Source organism: Coregonus clupeaformis, chromosome 1 (genome assembly GCF_020615455.1).
Source record: "Coregonus clupeaformis isolate EN_2021a chromosome 1, ASM2061545v1, whole genome shotgun sequence".
Lineage (NCBI taxonomy): Eukaryota > Metazoa > Chordata > Actinopteri > Salmoniformes > Salmonidae > Coregonus > Coregonus clupeaformis.
Window position 1 is genome coordinate 56807367 of NC_059192.1, and position 26934 is coordinate 56834300.

Below are 26934 nucleotides of genomic sequence, written 5' to 3' on the forward strand. Positions count from 1 at the left end.
ATGATGCTAAATTTAAGTTACAACTTGAAGAAAACAAACACTAAAGTGATAGTTATAAATGTATGTGGATATTACTGACGGTGGCTTCCCATAGTGTCTAATATTTAACATGATACAAATTGTAAAATAAAATGTAGAAAAGCCCGGGCATAGGCTATAATTAAAACATTCTAAAGCGCATACATCAACTGGGCAGGTTCAGCCCTACAGAAGCCTATACCTTGGGTGTCCAAATTTCATCCACGCAAATTATGAGGGCATACACTTAAAATTCGGAATAACTGCACAGCCATTTATAGCCTATTTCACTGTGGAAAACTGGCCGCAATACATGTCATGTTGATATGATTTTCTGTTTGCTTCAATATGGATGGTTTCACATTCGTCTCCAGGGATCATAAGGAAAAATCATCTAATTAAAACAATTGCTATGTGTATTTACAATCCCTGTCTCCAAATGGATTACTCATTTACCTAGCGCCTATCAATAGCTCTTATCCATTTATAAATTGCAGTGCATGGAGAATGCTATTAATTATATCGGAAAAAAAGAAAGTAGAGTAGATGCTTTTTCCACTTGGAACCGGCAGGTTCACTCGACCTTATTCATGATTTCCTCGCGCGTAAAGGTGGAGGAATTATGAGGGGATTAAGTCAAGGTCAGAATACGGCTTATCTGTAGACCCACCTCCACCACACCTTCATTTATTAGATCTCCCCCCTAAAGAATAGCGGGTGAATAGCATACTATTCTCATGCTTAAGTTCAAGGTCAGAATAGATAGAGAGATAGAGAGAAAATAACGTTCCATTTACGTGTGCTTAGCTCAGGTCAGAATCGGGGCCTAAGTACACCTAATTTACACATCCTCCACACACCTACCACCAGAGACGTACTAGAAATGGAACACTCAAGAGAAATAGATTACTGTACATGACTGTTGCTTTACTGTTTCATGTCTTGAGGTCATACACATGACTGTAACCAGCTGAGTCAAATTATCTTTAGTTCAGCAATTCTGTATTTACACTATTTTCATAAAATAGTGCAATGTTCTTGCAAAAATACAAGTATTTTGATAAAAAATTACCCTTTTCAAGACGCAAGTAAAATCTGTAGTCTCCTCCTCCTAGAGTCCAGGCAGCACAGCGTAAGAGCTGGTCCGTCCATGCATTGGTAGAAAACACTCGAGACCATCCATTTGTTCCGTGGTTTCAGAGTTCGCTAGAAGCAACTGCCAAAAAGACTTATTGCTTACAAGTCGGCTGTAGACTCAGCATTAAAACACATGGGGAGTTTCATCTGAGAGTTTGATGTCTGTGTGAGATGGCAGGTATCCTAGCCAGAAGAGGTTACACAAGAGACAGAGAATAATTTATATATCAGCATTAGCACACTAGCATATCTATTTTTCCATGCAAGCATATCCATCTTCCATACTAACAAATCTTGCTTGACAATTGGAAGGATTACATCAACTGGAGCTCTACAGATTCCTTTATCACTATTATAATATAGCATTCTCACTGCACTGCTACATACTTAGGACACTAATTAATTAATAAATACAAAAATAACTTCTGCATGCAATTCAATTCAATTAGGTTTATTGGCATGGTAGGACACCATCTTACGTTACCAAAGCAAATATATAGGAAGGTAACAACTTAATGAGGAAAGTAAGGACATTGTAATTTCAATGTATTGTTTTGATCTACCTGTGAAAACGTTTCAAAATAATAAGTCATTCAGTAAAAGGATTGTGCAAAAGTTTGTCAATTAAGGCCATGTTTCTACTTAACCAGAGTCAGATGAACTCATGGATACCTTTTGTATGTCTCTGCGTGCAGTTTGAAGGAAGTTGAAGGTAGTTTCTGGGAAGAAAAATAATTTCTGGTAGCATGCTAGCTGTTCCTGTAGACTTCCAGTCATTGTGCTAACGCTAGTTAGCAATGGCTCCAAAAACTAACTTCAACTGACTTCAAACTGCAAGTAGAGACATACAAATTGTATCCATGAGTTCATCTGACTCTGGGTAAGTATTGCCAAAATGTAGAACTATCCCTTTAATAGAGCTGTACACCACTATATAAAGGTAAAATATGTGCATTTATAGCTGTGTCTCATCAATTGGCCCATGAGTTATTCTTGACTACATATCAGTAACTGTCCTCTTTATGAAGGATACCTTACCTATGCCACGTGCATCTGGCCCTGTGTCCAAGTGCTCCAGAGTGCTCACCATGTCCCCCTCAGGGTTTGGGACAGCTATAGATGCCACCGAAGGGATCACTTTCTGTTGTTTCTCTGACCGCTCATCTGTGTGGATGTTGATGCCAGGGATCTTCCTATAGGAAATATACATTGTACAAAAGAGTTAGGAGGATTAACAGCAAGTCAAATGAATAGTAAAGACATAGTCAGTTCCCAGCTAGCACATTTGGAACATATGTTTTTGGTTTACATTTTAGTCATTTAGCAGACGCTTTTATCCAGAGTGACTTACAATTAGTGAGTGCATACTTTTTTCATACTGGTCCTCCGTGGGAATCAAACCCACAACCCTGGTGTTGCAAGCACCATGCTCTACCAACTGAGCTACACGGTTGTTGGAACAAAGCCATTCGTTTCTTGACCGGTAAAACAGAACGTTTTTTAAACGTTCTGAGAACAGAAGTGACCAAGCTTTAAGAAACATATTGTTCTCCGAATGTTATGTGCTAGCTGGGTTCTCTGCTTAATCACTTGTGTAATATATCTCATAAAATATATTTACCACCGATGAGGGAAAAATTTTGTATCACTCCATTTTCTGATAATTCTGGGTTTCATGGGGTATTTACAGTACCTTTTCACTGTTGTGATAAATGTTGAACTATGAACAACCCTCATTATCTTTAAAAGTGACAGATTCACACTCTTTAGCACTTTGAGTATAGTAATAATTTAAACTTGTGGGAGAGTGTGGTCTTTTGCAATGCAATGGAAGCAGAGGATACTATCCATTTTATTTGGCATTGTATGTTGTCTCAGGTCTATTCTTTTCAATCATTGCTGCCATTCTGTTGAATGCCTCTCCCTGAATGACTCTATTTACCATTTCAGAAAGGTCAACTTTCACATTTTTAGATAGATGAGTATTGACTGCAGAATACTGACACTCATTCAGAACTTAAAACATTGATTTGACTGTCATTCTCGGGAATATTCAAGAGTATAATAGGAAAGAGAAGAGTGGCTTCTATGATGTCCAATTGTTAGGATGTTTCTAAAGATAGTTGATGATATTTTGGTTAGTTTTAGCTATTGGATTCGAGAAGTAAGATGTACAGATGAATTTGCTTAAGGATTGGCGTGTGAGAATGGCCTAAATTGACACTATCACTCTCATTAGAATCAGCTTAGTTAAAATGAAGTCCAGGATACTTTACCTTTTGAACTTGCAGATAACGAAAACTGCCAAACCCACAAATACGACTGTCACTAGCATAATGACTGTAGCACCATTGTGACCACTCTCACTAGTGTCCACGAGAGGAGCTTGGAAAATAATATAGGGGGAAAAGTATTTAGACATAAGACAAAAGAGAGAAATAGAGGGTTCAGACTTTTCTTCTGGCAACAAACTCCCAAGTACTGTGAGGCTTTTCAACACCATAGTGTAATTGAATTTGACCTTAATGATCAAAACAACATGAGTTATGTCTTTCTTACACTCTCTTCATAAAGCTGTTGTGGTACTAGACTTCTCAACAGCAGTTAGCCTAGAGGTTAGAGAAGCAGAATGCTATGCAAACTGGAAGGTTGGTGGTTCAAATCCCATGTGTAATCTCCTGCTGTTTTGGCCTTAAGCAAGTCACCTACTAAATTGTATTGCTCTGTGGCTGACCCTGTGCTAACAACATTTACATTTTAGTCATTTAGCAGACGCTCTTATCCAGAGAGACTTACAGTTAGTGAGTGCATACATTTTCATACTGTCTCCCCGTGGGAATTGAACCCACAACCCTGGCATTGCAAGCGCCATGCTCTACCAACTGAGCTACACTACAAATGTGTGTGTGCGTGGGTGTTGTCTTGGGGGTGTGGAGACTGTTTAAACAAATATGAATAATTACGGAATATTCTTCTTCTATTTTATTCTACTACATAATAACATCATTACAAAATGGCCAACATGCAAAACTCTATGAATTGATTATAATTGCATAGTAGTAGGTAGGACCTTATATCTTTAACTATCCTATGGTCAGATATCAGACTATACTGTGAACACAACAGCAGACTGGCTGACCTGGAGACAGTCGTGTGGCGTAGACGTTAATCTGAACCCCAGGGCGCAGAGTAAACTGGATGAGGTCTTGGTTCAGAGCACTTAGCAGGACTAAAAAGAGCTGTGGAGGAATAAACACAGTTCTGGTTACGAGCACCATGTCACACTCATCAATATTTCAACCTCAATCATGAATAGTCAATATTGCTTTGTTCTATTTAAAGTCATGTTGTCAAATTGTTCCGAAAACTTTCCATAAAAACCACATGAAAACTTTACTAACGTTCAGAAAACGTTCTAGGAATGTCATTTAAAAACATATACAGTGAGGGAAAAAAGTATTTGATCCCCTGCTGATTTTGTACGTTTGCCCACTGACAAATAAATGATCAGTCTATAATTTTAATGGTACGTTTATTGGAACAGTGAGAGATAAAATAACAACAACAAAATCCAAAAAAACGCATGTCAAAAATGTTATAAATTGATTTGCATTTTAATGAGGGAAATAAGTATTTGACCCCCTCTCAATCAGAAAGATTTCTGGCTCCCAGGTGTATTTTATACAGGTAACAAACTGAGATTAGGAGCACACTCTTAAAGGGAGTGCTCCTAATCTCATCTTGTTACCTGTATAAAAGACACCTGTCCACAGAAGCAATCAATCAATCAGATTCCAAACTCTCCACCATGGCCAAGACCAAAGAGCTCTCCAAGGATGTCAGGGACAAGATTGTAGACCTACACAAGGCTGGAATGGGCTACAAGACCATCGCCAAGCAGCTTGGTGAGAAGGTGACAACAGTTGGTGCGATTATTCGCAAATGGAAGGAACACAAAATAACTGTAAATCTCCCTCGGCCTGGGGCTCCATGCAAGATCTCACCTCGTGGAGTTGCAATGATCATGAGAACAGTGAGGAATCAGCCCAGAACTACACGGAAGGATCTTGTCAATGATCTCAAGGCAGCTGGGACCATAGTCACCAAGAAAACAATTGGTAACACACTACGCCGTGAAGGACTGAAATCCTGCAGCACCCGCAAGGTCCCCCTGCTCAAGAAAGCACATATACAGGCCCGTCTGAAGTTTGCCAATGAACATCTGAATGATTCAGAGGAGAACTCGGTGAAAGTGTTGTGGTCAGATGAGATCAAAATCAAGCTCTTTGGCATCAACTCAACTCACCGTGTTTGGAGGAGGAGGAATGCTGCCTATGACCCCAAGAACACCATCCCCACCGTCAAACATGGAGGTGGAAACATTATGCTTTGGGGGTGTTTTTCTGCTAAGGGGACAGGACAACTTCACCGCATCAAAGGGACGATGGATGGCGCCATGTACCGTCAAATCTTGGGTGAGAACCTCCTTCCCTCAGCCAGGGCATTGAAAATGGGTCGTGGATGAGTATTCCAGGATGACAATGACCCAAAACACACGGCCAAGGCAACAAAGGAGTGGCTCAAGAAGAAGCACATTAAGGTCCTGGAGTGGCCTAGCCAGTCTCCAGACCTTAATCCTATAGAAAATCTGTGGAGGGAGCTGAAGGTTCGAGTTTCCAAACGTCAGCCTCGAAACCTTTAATGACTTGGAGAAGATCTGCAAAGAGGAGTGGGACAAAATCCTTCCTGAGATGTGTGCAAACCTGATGGCCAACTACAAGAAATGTCTGACCTCTGTGATTGCCAACAAGAGTTTTGACACCAAGTACTAAGTCATTGTTTGCAGAGGGGTCAAATACTTATTTCCCTCATTAAAATGCAAATCAATTTATAAAATTTTTGACATGCGTTTTTCTTGATTTTTTTGTTGTTATTCTGTCTCTCACTGTTCAAATAAACGTACCATTAAAATTATAGACTGATCATGTCTTTGTCAGTGGGCAAACATACAAAATCAGCAGGGGATCAAATGCTTTTTTCCCTCACTGTACATTCCGTTCTCAGAATCAACAAAACTCTCTCTTTCTTGTTAAGTGTGTTCAGGTGTGTTGGCCGCACCGACTAATTGGCCACACCTGATCTTAAATTAGTTTGTTTCCTTTGAAATGGGTTCTGTTTGAATAGACAAAAATTAACAGCTTTGTATGAGTAAATAAAACACATGCCATGCTACTGTAGCTCCATCCTGGTTGCACAATGGACTAATTCCATGGATAGAGAACAGAAGATCATAGGTTCGAATCTCACTGATCCTGTGCCACAATACAAAATAAATGTGTTTGCATGATTAATGCCTAAGGAAATGAATTTCCATGTGTCCTATCTGTGCTTGGAGTTCAAAACAGTTAACCTCAGCTAGCAGTGTTATTAAAAGTCTTATTGAAACATGTTGTCAGAACGTTATTTAATAACCTTCAAATAACCTATAATTTCCATTCTCAGAACGTTAATAAAACTTCCCAGGAAAACTTTCAGGGAACCATAGTAAAATGTCATGTATAAATACATTGAAATAATAGCTTCCTTCCATGATGGGAGAGTAAGGCCCTCCTTCAAGGTCCAATTGAAGGATGATACAGTATAAGCAAAGGGGTCAATTCCTCTTTTAAGCTTTTGTACCACTGATGGGAAGCCGTCGCTCCCTGGAGATTTGTTGTTCTTAAGTCTAGTAACTGCACTCACTACCTCTTCCTCTGTAATGGGTGCCGTGAGGGTGTCATTCTGTGTTTTCCCAATAGATGTCAAATCCAGAGAATTGAGAAACTCCTTCATTATACAGTATCCTCATCTGCTGCGGGTGGTTGATTATACAAGTTTTTGTCATAGTCCTCAAATATATTCTCTATGTCTATGGGTCCGTGGTTAATTTTTCTAGTTTGTGGATCTCTTATCTTATATATTGTACTTGCTATTTGTTGTTTACGTATGTGTCTAGCTAGCAGTCTAGTAGCTTTACGTCCCGCCTCATAAAATATATGTTACATAAATATTAATTTTTTCTCTGTCTTGTTACTAAGAATATAATCTATTTTTCTCATTGTTTCTTTCATTTGTTGTATTATTAATGGATCAAGTGATCTTTTGTTTTTGTTCCATATCTTTCAACTTTTTAATCAAATTCTGATATATAGCCAATCTAGCTTTCTTCTGGAATGTTGTAAGTGCGATTAGTTTCCCATAAATGACCGCCTTCACTGCATCCCATAGAATATTAGGATTCACCATTGTCATTTTCCTCTATACATCTCCTTATTTCCTTTTTTATTTGATCTACCATTGCCTTGTTGTTCAAAATGGCCATATTCAATATCCACACAGTATTTATTTTCCTACAGATATCTAATCTGTAGGAAAATAAATACTGTGTGGATATTGAATATGGCCATTTTGAACAACAAGGCAATGGTAGATCAAATAAAAAAGGAAATAAGGAGATGTATAGAGGAAAATGACAATGGTGTGGCCATAGAAATTATAATATGGTCTGATACAACAGATACCCCAATCCCACATTCCTTCACTCTATACCTCTCCTCCGTTTATAAGAAAATAATATATCCTAGAATAGACTGAGTGAGGGACAGAGTAATGGGTATAATCCCTTTCCAATGTGTGGAGGTCCCTCCAGATATTAATCAGTCCCAGTTCTATCAATGAGGTGTTAATCACCTCTGTAAGGTACATTTTATTTCTCTTAGTACCGGTCGTGTCCAGATTATGATTTAACACCATGTTCAAATTGCCCGCACAAATTAAAATCCCCTCTGCTTCTGATGCAATGGTTTCAAGTAAATGTGTAAAAAAATAACTTTTCACTCTCTGGAGGGGCATAAACATTAATGAATGTTACCTCTTTATGTTCTATTTTCCCCTTTACGTAAATCTCCCCTCTTTGACATTCATTTCCTTAATACTTTCAAAATGAACTGAGTTCGGAATAAGGATTGTGTAATGGGTGATTTGAAGGAGTCAGGCACAGAAGGACAAATCACAGAATAAAAGGTATATTCCGAACACAGTAGTACGCAGCAATGCGTCAAACACTTCAGCGCGGAAAACAGGTGCACTGGAAAACAATGAAGACACGGGTGAAAATAACCCGGCGATACAAAATAACAAAGAGCTCCACCGAGCTAATCGAACCTCCACAATAAACAATCACACACAAAGACAAGGGGGCAGAGGGAACACTTATACAGGTACTGATGAGGAGATGTGAACCAGGTGTGTGTAATAAACAAAACAAAACAAATGGAATGATGAGATGAGGAGCGGCAGTGGCTAGAAGGCTGGTGACGACGAACGCCGAAGCCTGCCCGAACAAGGAGAGGAGGCAGCCTCTGAGAAAGTCGTGACAGATCGCCACACCAGCCCCTACTGTGTTTCTGTTTAAAACATTTTCAGTTTTTCATGTTCCAATTGTGATAAATGTGTTTCTTGGAGGAATATGGCCTGTGCTTTCTCCTTTTAAATGTTTTGCAATAACCTTACTTCTCTTTACAGGATTGTTCAAACCATTCACATTTAGGGACACCAACGTAATGTCATTTATCATATGTTGCATTATTTTTGTACATCAAGATGGTTTTGGACCCCGGTAACAAAAAACATTCAAACCCTGAACATCTGGGTACTAAATCTAAATAAGATAACAAAAAGTAGACCTCCAAAAAATGGGTTGCCCAATGCACCACGCAACGTGGAGGTCCCTCTCTAATAGTGCAGAGATACTAGAAAATTCTCCCTCTACACACTCTAGCTATGACCAGTTTCCACCACACACCTGCTGGTCTTGGTTACTATTCAAAAGAGTCAGTTTTCTGTTTGAAAGATTCACTTCGTTTGTGAGTTTCCAAAGAAAACGTTGTTGTAAACAGTCGGCCTTACAGTCTGCCTTTTGAGCGATAATTTTCTGGAAATAATGTTACGTCAGTATGTTAACCGATTGGCCTTAATCCTCGAGTGACCCTATCCAAGGCTGGGTTATAGCCTATAAACAATGACAGTTTTAGCCACAAAACAAATTAGCTGAGCTGAGGTTACAGGCTATTTGGCTAACTATAAATTGCTTGGTCAACCTGGCCCAGCAATATGCTACCTAACCAGCCAACCATAGTTGCTATCCATCTACCCTAGCTAGCTAAACCGCCATCTATAGGTGTTATCCACCTACCTCATATTTCAGCCCTAGGAAATTCCCCATACCTGTTATTACAAATCACATATGTATCCTTAGAATTAGGTCTCCGTTTGAATTCCTGCAATCTGTCCCTTGCTCTGTGTGCTCTCTGGATCTGAAGATCTGTGTCTGTCGGCAGAGAAAGTTCGTTTTTGAGTAGACCTTCTATGAATTGGGGCATATCTTTTCCCTCTGCCTCCTCAGCAATGTCATAAATATGGATATTGTTGTGCCTGGACCATCCCTCAAGGTCCGTCAGCTGCTCCTGTATTCGTTGTTGTTGTTTAAATGTAAGGAGTAGAGATTTGCCAATTTCCATGTTTTGTCCTTCCAGCTGTTCTATCCGTGTCTCTGCCCCTTTAGTTTCCCTTTAGTTTCCTGAAGCCTCGCTGTAACTTTGTGTTTGAATTCCTCTAACTCCTTTGTTATTTCCTTCTTAACTTTGTTCCCTCTCATTCCGGTTCTAAGTTTGCAGATTTATCTGCTAATACTTATTGCCGGGTTCCTCACCATCTCACTTTCGTCGTTGCCATCATGGCTAGCTTGTTGAGGGCTGTGTATATCTTCATCCATTTCTGCTTTATCTGACTCTTTAACTCGTGTTTTCACTTATTCTGACTTCTCGTTCTAACTCCCCCACTCATTTATACTGAAGCTTTATATATTCGAATTTTGAAAAGATGAATTTGGAGGTGAATTATTTACAACCGACCACGAGATTGTTTTATACATGGCCATTCCGTCGCTTGCCATCTAGGAAGTCAGCATAACTAAATGTTATGTTGCTTTTCTTCCACCCAAGCCTTATACACCTGAGTCAGGAAGAAGAAACAACTTGTAGACCACTGCTCTTAATAACCCCTAGAGTCGATGTCCGTGCCCCCGCAAAAATCTAATTAGCATAATACAAATATTCACATGAAATCTGTCCGTTTAAGATAGAGATATCTGTTTTTAGTGTAGTGTCTGAACAGTTTAGGGCTACACACTGATATGATCCCTCTGTGGAAAGGTGAGACTCTCACAGACATGTACATGTCAGTTGTTCTGCTCTAGGACGCCCTCAGGCCTCACAAGACTCATCTGAAGGTCCCCCGGTACCAGTTGAAAAAATGAATTGAAGTATACTGTATATGAAGACTGTTCAGCGTCAATTTATTTTACACATTTTTCCTGATCTTTCTTATATCGCTTATACAGTGGGGGAAAAAAGTATTTAGTCAGCCACCAATTGTGCAAGTTCTCCCACTTAAAAAGATGAGAGAGGCCTGTAATTTTCATCATAGGTACACGTCAACTACGACAGACAAATAGAGCATATTTTTTCCAGAAAATCACATTGTAGGATTTTTTATGAATTTATTTGCAAATTATGGTGGAAAATAAGTATTTGGTCACCTACAAACAAGCAAGATTTCTGGCTCTCACAGACCTGTATCTTCTTCTTTAAGAGGCTCCTCTGTCCTCCACTCGATACCTGTATTAATGGCACCTGTTTGAACTTGTTATCAGTATAAAATACACCTGTCCAAAACCTCAAACAGTCACACTCCAAACAAAATTGTAGACCTGCACCAGGCTGGGAAGACTGAATCTGCAATAGGTAAGCAGCTTGGTTTGAAGAAATCAACTGTGGGAGCAATTATTAGGAAATGGAAGACATACAATACCACTGATAATCTCCCTCGATCTGGGGCTCCACGCAAGATCTCACCCCGTGGGGTCAAAATGATCACAAGAACGGTGAGCAAAAATCCCAGAACCACACGGGGGGACCTAGTGAATGACCTACAGAGAGTTGGGACCAAAGTAACAAAGCCTACCATCAGTAACACACTACGCCGCCAGGGACTCAAATCCTGCAGTGCCAGACGTGTCCCCCTGCTTAAGCCAGTACATGTCCAGGCCCGTCTGAAGTTTGCTAGAGTGCATTTGGATGATCCAGAAGAGGATTGGGAGAATGTCATATGGTCAGATGAAACCAAAATAGAACTTTTTGGTAAAAACTCAACTCGTCGTGTTTGGAGGACAAAGAATGTTGAGTTGCATCCAATGAACACCATACCTACTGTGAAGCATGGGGGTGGAAACATCATGCTTTGGGGCTGTTTTTCTGCAAAGGGACCAGGACGACTGATCCGTGTAAAGGAAAGAATGAATGGGGCCATGTATCGTGAGATTTTGAGTGAAAACCTCCTTCCATCAGCAAGGGCATTGAAGATTAAACGTGGCTGGGTCTTTCAGCATGACAATGATCCCAAACACACCGCCCGGGCAACAAAGGAGTGGCTTCGTCAAAAGCATTTCAAGGTCCTGGAGTGGCCTAGCCAGTCTCCAGATCTCAACCCCATAGAAAATCTTTGGAGGGAGTTGAAAGTCTGTGTTGCCCAGCGACAGCCCCAAAACATCACTGCTCTAGAGGAGATCTGCATGGAGGAATGGGCCAAAATACCAGCAACAGTGTGTGAAAACCTTGTGAAGACTTACAGAAAATGTTTTACACACAATACCCCATAATGACAAAGTGAAATCATGTTTTTAGGAATTTTTGGTAATTTATTGAAAATGAAATACAGAAATATCTCATTAACGTAAGTATTCACACACCTGAGTCAATACATGTTAGAATCACCTTTGGCAGCGATTACAGCATCGCACACCTGAAATTCACACCTAGAATTCTTCAACTGTCAAATTGGTTGTTGATCATTGCTAGACAATCATTTTGAAGTCTTGCCATAGATTTTAAGCAGATTTAAGTCCAAACTGTAACTCGGCCACTCAGGAACATTCTCTGTCTTCTTGGTAAGCAACTCCAGTGTAGATTTGGCCTTGTGTTTTAGGTTATTGTCATGCTGAAAGGTGAATTCATCTCCCAGTGTCTGGTGTAAAAGCAGACTGAGCCAGGTTTTCCTCTAGAATTTTGCCTGTGCTTACCTCCATTCTGTTTTGTTTTTTATCCTGATAAACTCACCAGTCCTTAAAGATTACAAGCACTATGTTTGAAAATATGGAGAGTTTTACTCATTAATGTGTTGGATTGGATTTGCCCCAAACATAACACTTTATATTCAGGAAAAAAGTTAATTGCTTTGCCACATTTTTTGCAGTATCAGTTTATTGCAAACAGGATGCATGTTTTGGAATATTTTTTATTCTGTACAGGTTTCCTTCTTTTCACTCTGCCAATTAGGTTAGTATTGTGGAGTAACTACAATGTTGTTGATCCATGCTCTATTTTCCCCTATCACAGCCATTAAACTCTGTAACTGTTCTAAAGTCACCATTGGCCTCCAGAGCGGTTTCCTTCCTCTCTGGCAACTGAGTTAGGAAGGATGCCTGTATCTTTCTAGTGACAGGGTGTATTGAGACACAATCCAAAGTGTACTTAATAGCCATATTCAAAGGGATATTCAAAGGGATATACCTCCCTGGTCTTTGTAGTTGAATCTGTGTTTGAAAACTCCTCGACTGAGGGACCTTGCAGATAATTGTATGTGTGGAGTACAGAGATGAGGTAGTCATTCAAAAATCATGTTGAACACTATTATTGCACACAGAGTGAGCCCATGCAACGTTTTATTTGACTCATTAAGCAAATCTGTACCTCTGAACGTATTTAGGCTTGCAATAACAAAGGGGTTGAATACTTATTGACTCAAGACATTTCAGCTTTTTATTCTAAAAATTTCTAAAAACATAACTCCACTTTGACATTATGGGGTATTGTGTCTAGACCAGTGACAAACATCTCAATTAAATATATTTTAAATGTGGAAAAAGTCAAGGGGTGTGAATACTTTCTGAATGCACTGTATTTTTAGTACATTTAGTATGTTAAGTTTTCTCTGTGAGAAGAAAGTTCATTTTAAGTTATTTGTGATTTGATTTATGTAGATACATCTCAATGTAGTTAATAAACAAATTTGCCGCAACAGTTTGCCCAAAAACAAATTTTGTGAAAATATGAGCTTGCCGCACATTTTCGGCATATGAAAATATGAGCTTGTGGAAAATGTTCAAATAATTGGCCAAAGATTTGCCACAACTGTTTGCCAGAAGCCAGTTTATTTTTTTTCATTAAGGGTTCACACCTAGATAAAGCAGTAATTTAACAGAAGATCAGAAACCATTTAACAAGAGACCAGAAAGCCTTCCCAAAGCCAATTTGACTCCTTAGCCCATGGCTCACTGATGCCATCTCGCTCTTTCTAAAATCATTCTACTGGTTAAAATTAGCTGTACACTGTATGAATAATTACTTTTTATTATAGTGGCATATCAGGGTCAGTAAATCTATTGCACCTTTTAATAAGATGTACCAGACAACCCCCCCCAACACACACACACACACAAACCCAATGTGCGCACACACCATACCACACACACACGACACAAGAAGATGTGCAACAGTGAACTAAGATATATTACCCCATTGTCTGTGAGGTATTCAGACAGGCTATAGATAAATACATCCGCAAAATTCCCAACTCAGGCTGCCCAGCCACTAGTCTCCTCTCTAGATGTGTCCAATTACATGATGCATCATTGTAATTAAATACCTATTAACTCAGTTCAAGACTAACTGCGAGCCACTGGAATTATGTTTACTTGAATTATGTTTACATGTTGCAACATATGCAAATAAGCAATATGCAAATAAGTGGATCCAGGATTGTAACAGATCAGTGTCTGATGGTGGACTGAAATGGATAAAAATGTTACTATTCGATTGAGATGCTGAAAGGCAGATGAAAACGTGGTGTGTTTTATCAACTCTATAGAATGTCAAGAATTATAGAGCTGAAAAACCATTAGAGCGCAAGTCCAACATCTTAGTCATTCTATTCAAAGTGATTCTATTAAAAGCAAACCCTTCATGATGGAATAAATGGTAAGTATAGTATGTCTTAGTGGTTAGAATTGAGTTATGTGAAATACATTTTGATGCTACAGTATAGGTTGCAATGCTGTATTGAGATGAATGCAGGTTTTCAAGCGCGAGGTTCTATTATTTTGATGGGAAGACATTGCCCTCTAGTGGTATAAATGTGTAATGAAATGCAATTTTGTTGCGCTTGTATATCTAACAAAGGATCAGTAGACTCCATATGCATGTATGATTACAGCAGCGAAGGGAGAAAAACGAATTATGAGCAAATGATGAACCCACCATGATATGAAGAATATAATCAAGGGGAAATGTGTTTTCACATTATGCTGCTATTTAGTGATGCTGTTATTACTTGCTTAATTTAACATTGAGATAGGCCTAATTACAGCATGATTCAAGTAATGGATCTATGTAAATGGAAGTAAATGGGTAGAACCATAATAATAATAAAAAGTAATTAAAGACTTTGTAGTCTGGTGATACATTACCTGCTCTAAATGTGTCACTTTTCCATCCATTCTCCCCTCTGTTGACCTTTTCTCAGGGACGATGCAAAACTCTGCTGCCGTTGGCAACCCTGGGAGCACTGACACTAGAAGCTGCTCTCCACTGATCCCTGTGACCTTCAATTAAAAAGTAATGAAATATAACAAATGTATCTGGCATCTCAGTTTCTCCTATATTTTCATTAGGTTTTGTCATATAGCGCTGCACTGTACTTAGCTATGGAAAAGGCTAAATGCACCCGCTTCTTTGCTTCAGATGTCATTTGACTAAGTACCAGTCACTGGCAAGATATAATGCACAAATCAGCTCATTTTGACAGTCTTTAGTAAAGGGCAGCCCTTTTTAAGTGTATTTGTGCTGTAACAACCCTGTCACTTTCCTGGTATAAAACATGGTCATAGCTGACAAGACAGAAAGCCAGTGTGGGGTGTATGTATAGCTCAGCAGCCAGGCCTTTTATGTAACCCAATGCGCTTCTTGACATCCTGAGAGAGACAATGAAGGAGACTGGAAACACTTTACCTTATATGGTACACTCTACCTGCTATTTACATTAGGCCAAATACTTGTAGGGACATAACCTGATTTGTGGCACTTAGAAATTGTATACTGCTAGTAATGATTGCTAGCAAATACCTTTACTTCATTGAATTCAGTGAGGGAAGCATCATGACATACCATTTACTACCAAGTTGTTTGAAATGCTGTTAGAATTACTTGAAATAATAACCAGAGTGCACCAATGAGTTACTGTAATCCCAGTAATTTACTGGTAAAAAATGATGTAGTAGTACTGTACAGGAGAACTCACTTGGACCATGGAGTCCTTGACCACTCTACTGATGTCCTGCCTCCATTCAGCCACACCAGGATTGAAGGCCTCCAGATTAGAGGTGAAGGCTAAAACGTGTGACCGGAAATATTCTACAGGAAAATACAAGATACATATTTAATGGTGATAGATGATAGATAATAAGAGAGAAACTGTTAATAGATCATAAGAGATTATAAATGATTAAACGTTCAACATCTAAATTATCAAATCACATTTTATTGGTCGCATCACAGTCAATATTTTATATAAGAGAACATTTACCACCTGCATGTTAGAAACATATAACACCTCTGTAATGTAGAGATGAGTCCTTTCAAAGACCTTACCATAGACTGCAACAGTTATTTTGTCTTGAAGGAAGGTGTTGCCAACTGACACTTGCACAGTGACAGTATGGGTTCCCTCCTTGGAGAAGGTGAAGGACATTCCTCCCACTAAAGTCATGACAGGCTAACACACATACAAAAGACAGAGTGATAGAGATAGAGTTAGAGTTAGAGTTAGAGAGAGAGAGAGAGAGAGAGAGAGAGAGAGAGAGAGAGAGAGATGGAGAGAGAGAGATGGGAGAGAGAGAGATGGGAGGAGAGAGAGAGAGAGAGAGAGAGAGAGAGAGAGAGAGAGAGAGAGAGAGAGAGAGAGAGAGAGAGAGAGAGAGAGAGTGTCACAAACTAAAGGTGGGTTTGTCCATATAATACACAATATTGCAATTAATATGGTAAATTAGGTAAGTAAAGTTCTGTAAATCTGTAAAGTTTTAAGATATTGTGGAAGTCTTCACTGACCTCAGTGTGGTTGTTGAACCACCAGTAGTAGGTGACTGTTCCAACGTAACTTGGCTTTAGGACTGTTGTTAGATTCACTGCTTCATTCCTAACAACCACTGAGGGAGCTGAAAGCTGCACTTGCTCAAGTAGACCTACAATAAAATAAAATAGAACTGTTTCCTTTCATGGAAGTGTATTCCTTTCCTACTGCAGATACATCATTGACTGATTTTTTTATGGGTAGAAATGTTGCAAAGAGCACCTGTAACTCTATAGTAAAATAATGATATCAGTCATCCATTGCTGTTTCACTTACAGGTAACATGTAGGTATAGTAAGACTCTCTCAGAGCCCAGGCTGTTGAGTGCTGTGGCAGCCACTTGGTAAATGCCCACTTTACTGTAGATATGTTTGACTCCATCCTCTATGGAGCTGATGTTAGCGTAGGATATGGCCATCCCATCTCCAAAGTCCACTGTTATACTTGTTATGGAGCCATCACCCTACCAATGGAAACATGTTTCCGATTAGATCAAAATGGCCACAGTGTGCATGTTTAACAGAATTTAAATCCACTCTATATATGTATTTATATATCCTACGCATATTCTGCATGTAGAAATACATTGTTATATGTGACAACTGTTATATGACAATGGCTACAAGTGTTTGACAACAACCATCAAGGCTCTTAGAGCAGGTCTATGAATCAACAAAATGTACAACATGATGCACAGCAGCTCATCTCAATCCATTGGTTGACGATTGAGAGTAAACCAATGTATACGTAAATATATACTATAGGGAGGCAAATACATAACATCTAGATATGCCCATTCATAGCAGGGTTGTTCCACAAAATGAGTGCCTTTTGCATCCCTTTGATATTTTAAGTACAAATATTGAATTTTAAAAGCCTGTTATATCAAATGAAGTGCCCTTTAATATAGACCACATGGAAAATTTAATAAATCCAATCTTTTATATGAATAAAGACTTGCTAAAGAGCAAAAATTCAGCATTTTGACATGTCCCTCTGTGCTCCCTCTGTGACTTCTAGGAAGATTTTAACCCATTTAACCCCAACATTTCTCAAAGTTTTCACCATTATTGTAAATCCCTAGTTAATATGTTGCTTTGATAAAGTCATTTCTGCCGATTATTATTTATTTAATGCGATTGGTGATTCCTTTTAAGGTAAAAAAAAAAGAAAACTGTCCATACTTTTAAGGTCAACCCTGTTATGTGAACTGAACTCTCGTTTTAATATGGTGAAACTATTCCTTTTTTAAATATTGTTTTCAAAAGAAAGATGGAACATCTTATAGTCAAACCCTAGTGTCAAGCAGGTGAGCTGGTTCTACTCTTTTTGGCCATTTTCTCATGTTTTGTGGTGGAAAACTGAGCAGGTCGAGCCAAGGCGGCAGCTACTCTTCCTGGGTTCCAGGAAGATTAAGGCATTTATATACCAAAATAAATATTACATGATATTACATTTCATAACACTTTTCACAAAACATTGTGTTCCCTCAGGCCACTACTCTACTATCACATACTGTATCTACAATACAAAATCCATGTCTACGTGTGTGTAGAGTGGCTCCCGAGTGGCGCAGTTGTCTAAGGCACTGCGGCAGTGCTAGCTGTGCCACTAGAGATCCTGGTTCGAATTCAGGCTCTGTCATAACCGGCTGCGACTGGGAGACCCATGGGGCGGCGCACAATGGGTCCAGGTTAGGGAATGGCTGGCAGGGATGTAGTTCAGTTGGTAGAGCATGGCGTTTGCAACGCCAGGGTTGTGAGTTCGATTCCCACGGGGGGTATAAAAAATAATGTATGCACTCACTAACTGTAAGTCGCTCTGGATAAGAGCGTCTGCTAAATGACTAAAATGTAAAAAAATTTAGAGTGCGTGTCATATCATATGTACAGTGGGGAGAAAAAGTATTTGATACACTGCCGATTTTGCAGGTTTTCCTACTTACAAAGCATGTAGAGGTCTGTAGTTTTTATCATAGGTACACTTCAACTGTGAGAGACGGAATCTAAAATCAAAAATCAAGAATCAAAAATCCAGAAAATAACATTGTATGATTTTTAAGTAATTAATTTGAATTTTATTGCATGACATAAGTATTTGATACATCAGAAAAGCAGAACTTAATATTTGGTACATAAACCTTTGTTTGCAATTACAGAGATCATACGTTTCCTGTAGGTCTTGACCAGGTTGCACACACTGCAGCAGGGATTTTGGCCCACTCCTCCATACAGACCTTCTCCAGATCCTTCAGGTTTCGGGGCTGTCGCTGGGCAATACGGACTTTCAGCTCCCTCCAAAGATTTTCTATTGGGTTCAGGTCTGGAGACTGGCTAGGCCACTCCAGGACCTTGAGATGCTTCTTACTGAGCCACTCCTTAGTTGCCCTGGCTGTGTGTTTCGGTCGTTGTCATGCTGGAAGACCCAGCCACGACCCATCTTCAATGCTCTTACTGAGGGAAGGAGGTTGTTGGCCAAGATCTCGCGATACATGGCCCCATCCATCCTCCCCTCAATACGGTGCAGTCGTCCTGTCCCGTTTGCAGAAAAGCATCTCCAAAGAATGATGTTTCCACCTCCATGCTTCACGGTTGGGATGGTGTTCTTGGGGATGTACTCCTCCTTCTTCTTCCTCCAAACACGGCGAGTGGAGTTTAGACCAAAAAGCTCTATTTTTGTCTCATCAGACCACATGACCTTCTCCCATTCCTCCTCTGGATCATCCAGATGGTCATTGGCAAACTTCAGACGGGCCTGGACATGCGCTGGCTTGAGCAGGGGGACCTTGCATGCGCTGCAGGATTTTAATCCATGACGGCGTAGTGTGTTACTAATGGTTTTCTTTGAGACTGTGGTCCCAGCTCTCTTCAGGTCATTGACCAGGTCCTGCCGTGTAGTTCTGGGCTGATCCCTCACCTTCCTCATGATCATTGATGACCCATGAGGTGAGACCTTGCATGGAGCCCCAGACCGAGGATGATTGACCGTCATCTTGAACTTCTTCCATTTTCTAATAATTGCGCCAACAGTTGTTGCCTTCTCACCAAGCTGCTTGCCTATTGTCCTGTAGCCCATCCCAGCCTTGTGCAGGTCTACAATTTTATCCCTGATGTCCTTACACAGCTCTCTGGTCTTGGCCATTGTGGAGAGGTTGGAGTCTGTTTGATTGAGTGTGTGGACAGGTGTCTTTTATACAGGTAACGAGTTCAAACAGGTGCAGTTAATACAGGTAATGAGTGGAGAACAGGAGTGCTTCTTAAAAAAAAAACGAACAGGTCTGTGAGAGCCGGAATTCTTACTGGTTGGTAGGTGATCAAATACTTATGTCATGCAATAAAATGCAAATTAATTACTTAAAAATCATACAATGTGATTTTCTGGATTTTTGTTTTAGATTCCGCCTCTCACAGTTGAAGTGTACCTATGATAAAAATTACAGACCTCTACATGCTTTGTAAGTAGGAAAACCTGCAAAATCGGCAGTGTATCAAATACTTGTTCTCCCCACTGTACAGTGGGGGAAAAAAGTATTTAGTCAGCCACCAATTGTGCAAGTTCTCCCACTTAAAAAGATGAGAGAGGCCTGTAATTTTCATCATAGGTACACGTCAACTATGAAAGACAAATTGAGAAAAAAAAATCCAGAAAATCACATTGTAGGATTTTTATGAATTTATTTGCAAATTATGGTGGAAAATAAGTATTTGGTCACCTACAAACAAGCAAGATTTCTGGCTCTCACAGACCTGTAACTTCTTCTTTAAGAGGCTCCTCTGTCCTCCACTCGTTACCTGTATTAATGGCACCTGTTTGAACATGTTATCAGTATAAAAGACACCTGTCCACAACCTCAAACAGTCACACTCCAAACTCCACAATGGCCAAGACCAAAGAGCTGTCAAAGGACACCAAAAACAAAAATGTAGACCTGCACCAGGCTGGGAAGACTGAATCTGCAATAGGTAAGCAGCTTGGTTTGAAGAAATCAACAGTGGGAGCAATTATTAGGAAATGGAAGACATACAAGACCACTGATAATCTCCCTCGATCTGGGGCTCCACGCAAGATCTCACCCCGTGGGGTCAAAATGATCACAAGAACGGTGAGCAAAAATCCCAGAACCACACGGGGGACCTAGTGAATGACCTGCAGAGAGCTGGGACCAAAGTAACAAAGCCTACCATCAGTAACACACTACGCCGCCAGGGACTCAAATCCTGCAGTGCGAGACGTGTCCCCTGCTTAAGCCAGTACATGTCCAGGCCCGTCTGAAGTGCATTTGGATGATCCAGAAGAGGATTGGGAGAATGTCATATGGTCAGATGAAACCAAAATATAAATTTTTGGTAAAAACTCAACTCGTCATGTTTGGAGGACAAAGAATGCTGAGTTGCATCCAAAGAACACCATACCTACTGTGAAGCATGGGGTTGGAAACATCATGCTTTGGGGCTGTTTTTCTGCAAAGGGACCAGGACGACTGATCCGTGTAAAGGAAAGAATGAATGGGGCCATGTATCGTGAGATTTTGAGTGAAACCCTCCTTCCATCAGCAAGGGCATTGAAGATGAAACGTTGCTGGGTCTTTCAGCATGACAATGATCCCAAACACACCGCCCGGGCAACAAAGGAGTGGCTTCGTAAGAAGCATTTCAAGGTCCTGGAGTTGCCTAGCCAGTCTCCAGATCTCAACCCCATAGAAAATCTTTGGAGGGAGTTGAAAGTCTGTGTTGCCCAGCGACAGCCCCAAAACATCACTGCTCTAGAGGAGATCTGCATGGAGGAATGGGCCAAAATACCAGCAACAGTGTGTGAAAACCTTGTGAAGACTTACAGAAAACGTTTGACCTGTGTCATTGCCAACAAAGGGTATATAACAAAGTATTGAGACATTTTTGTTATTGACCAAATACTTATTTTCCACCATCATATGCCAATAAATTCATTAAAAATCCTACAATGTGATTTTCTGGATTTTTTTTCTCATTTTGTCTGTCATAGTTGACGTGTACCTATGATGAAAATTACAGGCCTCTCTCATCTTTTTAAGTGGGAGAACTTGCACAATTGGTGGCTGACTAAATACTTTTTTTCCCCACTGTATGTGTGTCTGTGTCCATAGATAGACAGACTATAAATGATTTAACAATTTTTAAAAATGGTGAAGCTTGCATTCAATTGCCCCTCCCTGTTTCATACAACCAGCTTCAATTTCCCCTGTCAAAAAGGATTTATTTCTGATTTAAGATGAAATCGTCAACCTTGTTACTTTACTTGGCACTTAATAGGCACTTACTATTGTCTTTTTTTTTATTAACCTCTTGAAATGGGAAAACATGGTTTTTATCGACATTGAATATCTGCTCTTTATGACAGAATATTTTTTTATTTTTCTATCACCAAGTTACACTGCTCAAAAGGCACCCAATTGGTGGAACGACCCAGCACATGCTTTCAAAAGTTTGATAGGATCTCTAAGAAATATGGCAGACCATTACCTCCTCCAGAAACACCAGGAAGGTGACGTTGTCCCCCATGGTGGCTGTAAGTGTCCCCTCACTGGTGACCAGCTGCAGACCTCTGGGGGCCTGGCGGGGACACCTTTGGCTCCTAGGGCTATACTTCCCCAGGGTTCCCGCAGTGCAGTTATTGGACAGAGCCTTACGGTATCTGCAACATACGCACATACAGACATAAATAATTAGACAGCCCATACTCTATCTTAAATACATTTGAAGGAATAAAACAAGAAAATAGACTGTCAACTTTGCTGAAGGGTTCTCTAATACTGTATCTTCTTTTGAGTGCATTTCTGACTAGTTTAGTAGTACATCATGTTTAAATGGAGATGGATTTACCATACCCAGTAGTGTTGAGGAAACTGTCTCCGGTGGTGCAGTCTCTGGACACAGAGGATGGAACAAACCAGAAGACAGGGGTGCATCCTCCATCACTCTGCCTCTCAAAGCCATAATCACTATTTGGGGTGAGAGAGAGAAATCAATAGGCTACAGGTCTTGAGATCGGTAATAAGCATTAAGTATAGAAAGGGGATGTCTGTTTTCAAGGTTTATTAGTAAAACATTTTAAGACTGTAAATAAAAATATACAGACTTGAATTTCCTTGATTTTTAACACCAATCATTACATAGTTTGATAGAATATTATGTTTGGTGTGTTCGATATTAAAAGAACCATAAGAAGAAAAAGAAACATCTAAATATGTTTAATCTTGTTAACTGGCTTTGGAGCTCTGTAAGAAAATGGTATGTAAACAGATATCATATAAATGATTTGACAGATGTCAGTGAACCTTTCAAAGTATGTTAGCTGGAAGTTTGGTTCCAGTAAACAAAGTGCAGCATTGGTGACACACACAGATACACACACACTAAATACATATTCAAATACTCACATTCAAGCACACTTAGGGTTGCAAAACTTAATGTACTAACGTTACCGGTAATCTATGGCAATCTATGGTAACTTTGGTAATTTATACTTGAATATATATTATTCATATATAGTATAAATGTTTTATATGTGTACATATTGTCCTTGAGTTTCTAGTGGATAGACCATATGGTTCAAGAGAAAATAGCCTTATTAATTAAAAGGCATCTAATCAACAATGGCATTATTTTCCATTAACTCTGCAACTATTTACTTTTTTCACAACTGCCACCAGTTTGGCGCCAACACATTCACAACAAAGACATAGTAAAATAAATACGTGTGTAAAATATATATTTCATGCTGAAACCCTCATATTAAACACCAATTGTATTCACTAAGTTGATGGTTTATATTAAGGATAATGTTTTACAGCTTTGTAATTCTATTTTTCATTTTAAAAAACGTCTTATTTGATTAGTTATATATATTTTACATGTGATCCACACGGAGGGCCAGAGATAATTACAGACACCTGGAATAATCTGAAGTACCCAAAAAGGCCATTACATGTCATGTGATAAAATTGAACAACAAAATAATAAAGTTACAAAATTCTGGTAGTTTACTGGTAAATTTAGAAATGTACCAGTAATATAAAATACATTTAATCAATTCAAATTGTATTTGTCACATGCTTCATAAACAACAGATGAAATGCTTACTTACAATGCAGAGATAATAGAAATATAATAACACAAGGAATAAATAAACAATGAGTAACGATGACTTGGCTGTATACACAGGGTACCAGTACTGAGTCAATGTGCAGGGGTACGAGGTAATTGAGGTAGATATGTACATATACAGTGGGGAAAAAAAGTATTTAGTCAGCCACCAATTGTGCAAGTTCTCCCACTTAAAAAGATGAGAGAGGCCTGTAATTTTCATCATAGGTACACGTCAACTATGACAGACAAATTGAGAAAAGAAAATCCAGAAAATCACATTGTAGGATTTTTAATGAATTTATTTGCAAATTATGGTGGAAAATAAGTATTTGGTCAACTACAAACAAGCAAGATTTCTGGCTCTCACAGACCTGTAACTTCTTCTTTAAGAGGCTCCTCTGTCCTCCACTCGTTACCTGTATTAATGGCACCTGTTTGAACTTGTTATCAGTATAAAAGACACCTGTCCACAACCTCAAACAGTCACACTCCAAACTCCACTATGGCCAAGACCAAAGAGCTGTCAAAGGACACCAGAAACAAAATTGTAGACCTGCACCAGGCTGGGAAGACTGAATCTGCAATAGGTAAGCAGCTTGGTTTGAAGAAATCAACTGTGGGAGCAATTATTAGGAAATGGAAGACATACAATACCACTGATAATCTCCCTCGATCTGGGGCTCCACGCAAGATCTCACCCCGTGGGGTCAAAATGATCACAAGAACGGTGAGCAAAAATCCCAGAACCACACGGGGGACCTAGTGAATGACCTGCAGAGAGCTGGGACCAAAGTAACAAAGCCTACCATCAGTAACACACTACGCCGCCAGGGACTCAAATCCTGCAGTGCTAGACGTGTCCCCCTGCTTAAGCCAGTACATGTCCAGGCCCGTCTGAAGTTTGCTAGAGTGCATCCAGAAGAGGATTGGGAGAATGTCATATGGTCAGATGAAACCAAAATATAACTTTTTGGTAAAAACTCAACTCGTCGTGTTTGGAGGACAAAGAATGCTGAGTTGCATCCAAAGAACACCATACCTACTGTGAAGCATGGGAGTGAAAACATCATACTTTGGGGCTGTTTTTCTGCAAAGGGACCAGGACGACTGATCCGTGTAAAGGAAAGAATGAATGGGGCCATGTATCGTGAGATTTTGAGTGAAAACCTCCTTCCATCAGCAAGGGCATTGAAGATGAAACGTGGCTGGGTCTTTCAGCATGACAATGATCCCAAACACACCGCCCGGGCAACGAAGGAGGGGGGGGGTAAGAAGCATTTCAAGGTCCTGGAGTCTCCAGATCTCAACCCCATAGAAAATCTTTGGAGGGAGTTGAAAGTCCGTGTTGCCCAGCGACAGCCCCAAAACATCACTGCTCTAGAGGAGATCTGCATGGAGGAATGGGCCAAAATACCAGCAACAGTGTGTGAAAACCTTGTGAAGACTTACAGAAAACGTTTGACCTGTGTCATTGCCAACAAAGGGTATATAACAAAGTATTGAGAAACTTTTGTTATTGACCAAATACTTATTTTCCACCATAATTAGCAAATAAATTCATTAAAAATCCTACAATGTGATTTTCTGGATTTTTTTCCCTCATTTTGTCTGTCATAGTTGACGTGTACCTATGATGAAAATTACAGGCCTCTCTCATCTTTTTAAGTGGGAGAACTTGCACAATTGGTGGCTGACTAAATACTTTTTTTCCCCACTGTAGGTAGGGATAAAGTGATATACCCTCCCTTTGCATACTCAACCTGTTGTGACCTTTCTCAGATTTCAGATTAAGCCAACTTTTGTGATTTTCTTTTTTTACATTTGATAAAAGTACAGATTCAGAGCTTCAAAATTATAGTATATCATTACACTGTAGTTGAAGGAAATATGGGAAAGTTATGCTGCTTTGAAAGTTGATAAACATGTTATCCCACTTAGGGGACAAGTAGGAGAAAATGCCCTTGAAAGATTTTGCTGATATTTTCACACTTGCTAGAGAGCTCTTCTTTGTTTAAGTCCATTCAGCATCATTCACACACTCTAAAGCCCCACCCATCTCTTTAAGAATTCACATGTAAACGCATGTGAGTCATCATGGCATTGTCCTCCAGAAAGTAATCTCTTTACTTAAACTTTCTCCCACTGAGCTTTGTCAATTGCACCAACTAAATTCAGGGCAGAAATGTTTTTAAGAGCTGTAGCAACACTTTTGCAGTTGTTCATAGCTATATCTTTCAAAAAAATCTGCTGTAGCAAAAATAATCTATATACTGACCAGGGAAGGCGCCATGCTGTTATGGACAGAAGCCTGTGACATGACAAACCAATCAGGATTCATCTCTTGGCATGTCCAACCCCTCCATACAAGTTTGTAATTAAAGGGGAATTGCACCCGCTGATTTGGCTTCATTTTTTGGCTTGCTCCTCAAGAAATGCTGGCAGCCATGACAGAAGCCAAACGTGAGTTGGGTTGGAAGTGTGGTTTGATGTAGGCATTTCTTGGGTGTGTCCTTGCCACCACCAAGACACACCCAGCTGTCAGAACCTTGCCCGCAGCTGTTTTCCCTCACTCAGTCACAACAAACAAACATCCTGCAAGTTGAGTTCAATAATTACAGGCAGATGTATGGTGAGATGCCGGAGGAAGCTTTGAATAGGGCAGTAGCCTACAGAGTAATATGAGAAGAATGCAATTGCTGAATTTATGTATATATTCTAAACTAAGTGTTTTGATAACTTTCAAATGTAGTAACAGGTCCATGTAGAAACAACTTCCCTTTACATAATACCATAGAAGCAGTGTTCTGCTATAACAATGTGCACCATTCAGCTTTCATTGTCATTCCCAGCTGATACAGATACCGTGCCTATCAGCATTTTGTCTGGTGGTAATGGGGCTACCTTGGCAAACACGTCAGCGTGGTCATACCTTGTTGTGTGGTGTCCCATAAACAACAGGAGTTCCCTGATCCTGGTGCAAAATACACAGGGTTTCTCCCTCCCCATATTGACTGAATCCATTCAATTCAATAATAAAAAAAGACAATACAAGTGAAAGTCTAGTAATGTTTTTATGCTGAGTGGAAGGTCTCACTCCATTCAGAGACGTCAGTATCATAGCCTGTCTGTCAGTGAGGACTCCATCACATCATCTTGCATGTCTCCAAGTGCTGGCTCCATAGATGCATCTGTGAACATATACACTGTTCTATTACAATTGTTTACAAACAGATTATTTCACTTAAAATTCACTGTATCACAATTCCAGTGGGTCAGAAGTTTACATACACTAAGTTGACTGTGCCTTTAAACAGCTTGGAAAATTCCAGAAAATGATGTCATGGTTTTAGAAGCTTCTGATAGGCTAATTGACATC

The 26934-nt window shown here is 39.7% G+C and overlaps 1 protein-coding gene across 1 annotated transcript in view; it reads right to left on the reverse strand.

Moving 5' to 3' along the window:
* Window positions 1-996: 996 nt before the first annotated feature.
* Window positions 997-26934, reverse strand: part of LOC121536132 (VPS10 domain-containing receptor SorCS1-like) — a 113998-nt gene continuing 88060 nt past the window's right edge. Inside the window, exons 18-28 of the mRNA XM_041843731.2 lie at window positions 22298-22411; window positions 21933-22104; window positions 16711-16897; window positions 16413-16546; window positions 15957-16080; window positions 15607-15719; window positions 14777-14911; window positions 4295-4394; window positions 3432-3540; window positions 2194-2348; window positions 997-1338 (exon numbers count right to left, since the gene is read on the reverse strand). Of these exons, the coding sequence (XP_041699665.1) occupies window positions 1280-1338; window positions 2194-2348; window positions 3432-3540; window positions 4295-4394; window positions 14777-14911; window positions 15607-15719; window positions 15957-16080; window positions 16413-16546; window positions 16711-16897; window positions 21933-22104; window positions 22298-22411 (1402 nt within the window). The 3' untranslated portion in view covers window positions 997-1279. The remainder of the gene's footprint in view (window positions 1339-2193; window positions 2349-3431; window positions 3541-4294; window positions 4395-14776; window positions 14912-15606; window positions 15720-15956; window positions 16081-16412; window positions 16547-16710; window positions 16898-21932; window positions 22105-22297; window positions 22412-26934) is intronic.